This window comes from Cibotium barometz, chromosome 6 (assembly GCF_041138505.1).
Source record: "Cibotium barometz isolate CiBa-2024 chromosome 6, ASM4113850v1, whole genome shotgun sequence".
NCBI lineage: Eukaryota > Viridiplantae > Streptophyta > Polypodiopsida > Cyatheales > Cibotiaceae > Cibotium > Cibotium barometz.
The window spans coordinates 18,637,705-18,641,561 of NC_141051.1; the positions used below are offsets into that span (position 1 = coordinate 18,637,705).

A 3,857-nucleotide genomic window follows, 5' to 3' on the forward strand; every position below is an offset into this window, starting at 1 on the left:
GACTTATATATAACTTAAGTTATGGACGTTCATACTTGTTTGCCCATAGCTCACGTATTTCTCATAGTCTAGTCTCAAGTTCTTAATTTAGCAAATACATCCATGGGCATATTTTAGTATATTTGTCCGTTTTAATGAGCTTTAAATGGCTTTTGGTCATGCTATTGGGTTTTGATCATTGAAAATCCATTTTTGGTTAATGTAGACCTTCAATCCACCTCTAATTAGCATGGTTAACCTTATTATCAGCACTTTTTACCGTGCAAACCCATTACAAGTGCTTTGTTCATGAGAGACTGCTCATGTCCTCCACCTTCTTGGCAAAGCTTTGTACTTTTTTTCACAAATTTTTTCGGAGACTACTCCTTGCATCCTTAGTATCCCATACATTTGCTTCCTTATTTACCTGACTGGCATTTACGCTTTCTAACTTGGTCAAATCATTGGAAGAAGGTTCACACCCCGAGGGGATTGAGCACTTGAACCAAAATATTTTGAAATAAGTGAAGAAATCTTTGTTCTATTAGTATAGGTAGAAGGATAAGAGGACGCAAGAGAATGTAAGCGAAGAAATAGGGACTATGAGCAGGACTATAGATAAATATGTGGTATTATCACCACCCTTTTATTAGTTAGGTCCTGAAAGACAGAGCAACAAGTTGACCTAGGACTAAGTCCTTGTGACGCTTAAAAGAGAGAGGAACAAGTTAACCTAGCACCTAGTTGGTTACCTTAGGCCTAATGAATTTTGATTGTTAGGATTATTTAAGACTTATCTATTGGATTATTTGTTCTCTAAATGCTACATTGTAAGTTGATCGTGTGCCAAAGGATGGTACTCATATTGCTCCTAATTTTCACTAATCCTTATGTTACTTGCAACGCGATCGTATTGATTGAAAATCATTTTGTTGTAATAAAGTATTCATCCATAGTTCTTAAATCAAAATAAAATAGGGTCATCAAAAAAGAATATTGCTTGGCCATTTCTATGAAGCACAAATTCTTAATTTTCTTACTTTGCAATGTTGTTGGAGATTTGAGTAGTTCTAGCCTCGGTTGTTCATACCACCATGAGTTCATCATAAGGGGTTATTTAATTTATATATTTGGGATAAATTTGTGTAGTTTTTTTGAAATAAGGAGATTGTGGGAAAACAAATATAAGTTGTTAAAAATAAGCCATTTAAATACTTGAATTTCATTGATGTTGGATTTTTAAGATAACTTTTTGAATGCATGTGATATACGGGTTTTCTATAGAATGAATTCAGCCCATGAGAATTGTGCATGTGAGTAGAGTGCTATCATTCTGTCCTCTTGCTATTTTTATCTTTTCTTCACTTAAGTGTAAAATTTGAACATTCTCTCATGTTATGTAAAAGCTAGATTACCCCAAAAAGTCATCTTTTTAAGTTAAGAAAAAAGTGGTACAACCAACACGCCAAAACAAACTTTAGAAGAGGAAATATATGACAACCGAAGCCAAAACAAGAACTTTAGTTGCCCATACAATCCTAAACTTGCTAATACCACACCATATAAAATAAGCATGAGTAAGCATGGGTTGGGATACTAGAACAAGGAAGAAGATAACATGTGGGAGGGGTTGCATCAAAGAATCACAAGTGGCCTTCACTGACGTTTTATGAAAAATATGTAAGCATGTACATTCAACTTAGATGATTTAGGTGGAGTTACCAAAAATAAGAACACACAAGGGTTTCTAAACTCAAATAATGCACATGCTAGATAGGTTTTAACATATAGCCCAAGAGTAGGCACAAGCATCACCACCATTCTCACAACTATCACCACCAGTGTCACCAACATCACCATTTTGGCCTAATGGCATGAGGTCTGTCAATTTTGTCTCTACTATAACCCTCATATGAAAAGAAAAACCATCACAATTTTGGCCACCCGGATGCCTACAGTCTCTCTCAAGCACTGGTTGCCACAATTTATTTCCATTTGTAGAAAGAGAGAGAGAGAGAGAGAGAGGGGGGGGGGAGCGATACCAAGGGCCCTTATTTCCAAGAGTAGCAAACAACGTAGCAATACAACGGATTTATTATATTTCGAGAAAACAACACTCAATTTACAAGGATGACAGCTGGCACACCAATCGCGCGCGCACAGTATGCAAATTGAGAGTGAAGCTTTAAAGCATAACCACGACTAGCAGGACACTTTGCAACTGACGCAGTCGTACTGGCAGCTGCTACGAGACGCCAAACCGCGGCCTTTGACAGCACCTCCGCCGCCGCCGCCGCCGCCGGCTTCACCTCCGCCTCCTCCGCCTCCACCCGATCTACCACCACCCCCGCCGCCGCCGCCACCCCCACTGTGACTTCCACCACCTCCACCACCACCGCCGCCTCCTCCACCGCCTCCACCTCCGCCCCCGCCCCCACCTGTGCGGCTGCCACCTCCACCACCTCCACCACCCCCGCCTGAAGGACTGTCCCCGGCTCCGCCTCCTCCGCCTCCTCCGCCACCTCCACCACCTCCACCACCTCCTCCACCGCCACCTCCTGAGTGACTGCCCCCGCCTCCGCCTCCGCCTCCGCCTCCGCCCCCGCCACCTCCTCCACCGCCACCTCCTGAGTGACTGCCACCGCCACCCCCTCCGCCACCTCCTCCACTGCTACCACCCCCTCCACCACCTCCTCCACCGGAACTCCCACCACCACCACCTCCGCCCCCGCCTCCGCCCTTTTGGCTACCCCCACCACCGCCACCACCTCCCCCGCCACCTCCTCCACCACCCCCACCGCCACCTCCTCCACCGGGGCCATTCCTACCCCTTCCTCGCCCAAACCCCGGGCCAAATCCAAACCCTCCACGCAGGCTCCTCACAATTCTATCAACCTCCTCTTCGCATACAGCCGGACACGTCAGCACCACCCCGGCGCACGTCCCAACACCCAAGCATGTAGCCGACTCCACCCCATCCTCCGACACATGCAATGAGAAGGAAGAAAACTCTTGGACAGAAGACTGGTCCTCCTTTTCAGAGACCACAGAGATGGCGAAGCTCAAGACGACTGCAATCAACACAATCTTCCTGATGATTGCCATTTCCTCAGATTATTTCGATGATGATGTTAAGGTGACCCCGGATGCAGTCTACTACAAAAGGCTATCCCACACGCAGCATGGCTAGCGAAGGCTTATTAGCGACTGAGATTGATTTAACGAGGCAGCGGTTACGCATTATTTATAGGCCTTGGAGTCTCGAGACCATACTCAGAAAATTCCAAGCTGATCAGAGGAGATTAAAGCACCGACACTCGGAAAATCTGATGAATCCATGATCATGATAATCATCCTACAGGGTACAGACTGGGGTGCAGAGTGTGTCGTCGCGCTCGTCGTCTTCTCATTAAAGATGTCACCTAAATACACCCACTGGGATCCCTCAAATGGCCACTCGTCCTTGGTCAACGTTCAATTTTTCCAAGTTTACGTAAATGCATGCTGACATTTCACATGCAGGTCTGTTGACTTTCTGATACGAGGTAACGTAACCTTTACAGGAGTACAGTGCCAATAATAAGTACTATACGCGTTGACAGTGGCCACAGCCCACAGGCTACATCTATATCAACTACGGCGCGCCGCGCAGCAAGACTGATTTTTTTTTTTTCGAAGGTGGGTGGAGGCAGTGGTGGACTCGTGTAGGCTGCCGGCCTTATCTAATATCCAGAATCCAGATTCCACCCGCGTGCGGCCCAAAATGGCAAAGCCGCACGGCGCAACTTGCCAACTTCCAAGCCCAACTTGAATATATTAATTATAATATTTATTATTAAGTATATATTAATACTATAATAGTATATATTAATATTAAG

At 45.0% G+C, this 3,857-nt stretch overlaps 1 protein-coding gene across 1 annotated transcript; it reads right to left on the bottom strand.

The window, feature by feature from the left end:
* Window positions 1–2,181: 2,181 nt before the first annotated feature.
* On the bottom strand, window positions 2,182–3,349 carry LOC147637472 (uncharacterized). The gene is made up of 2 exons (XM_086798976.1): window positions 2,730–3,349; window positions 2,182–2,603 (listed from the first exon to the last, which is right to left on the bottom strand). The coding sequence occupies exons 1-2, from the start codon at window positions 3,082–3,084 to the stop codon at window positions 2,182–2,184; spliced, it is 777 nt and encodes a 258-aa protein (XP_086655102.1). The 5' UTR covers window positions 3,085–3,349.
* Window positions 3,350–3,857: the final 508 nt, after the last annotated feature.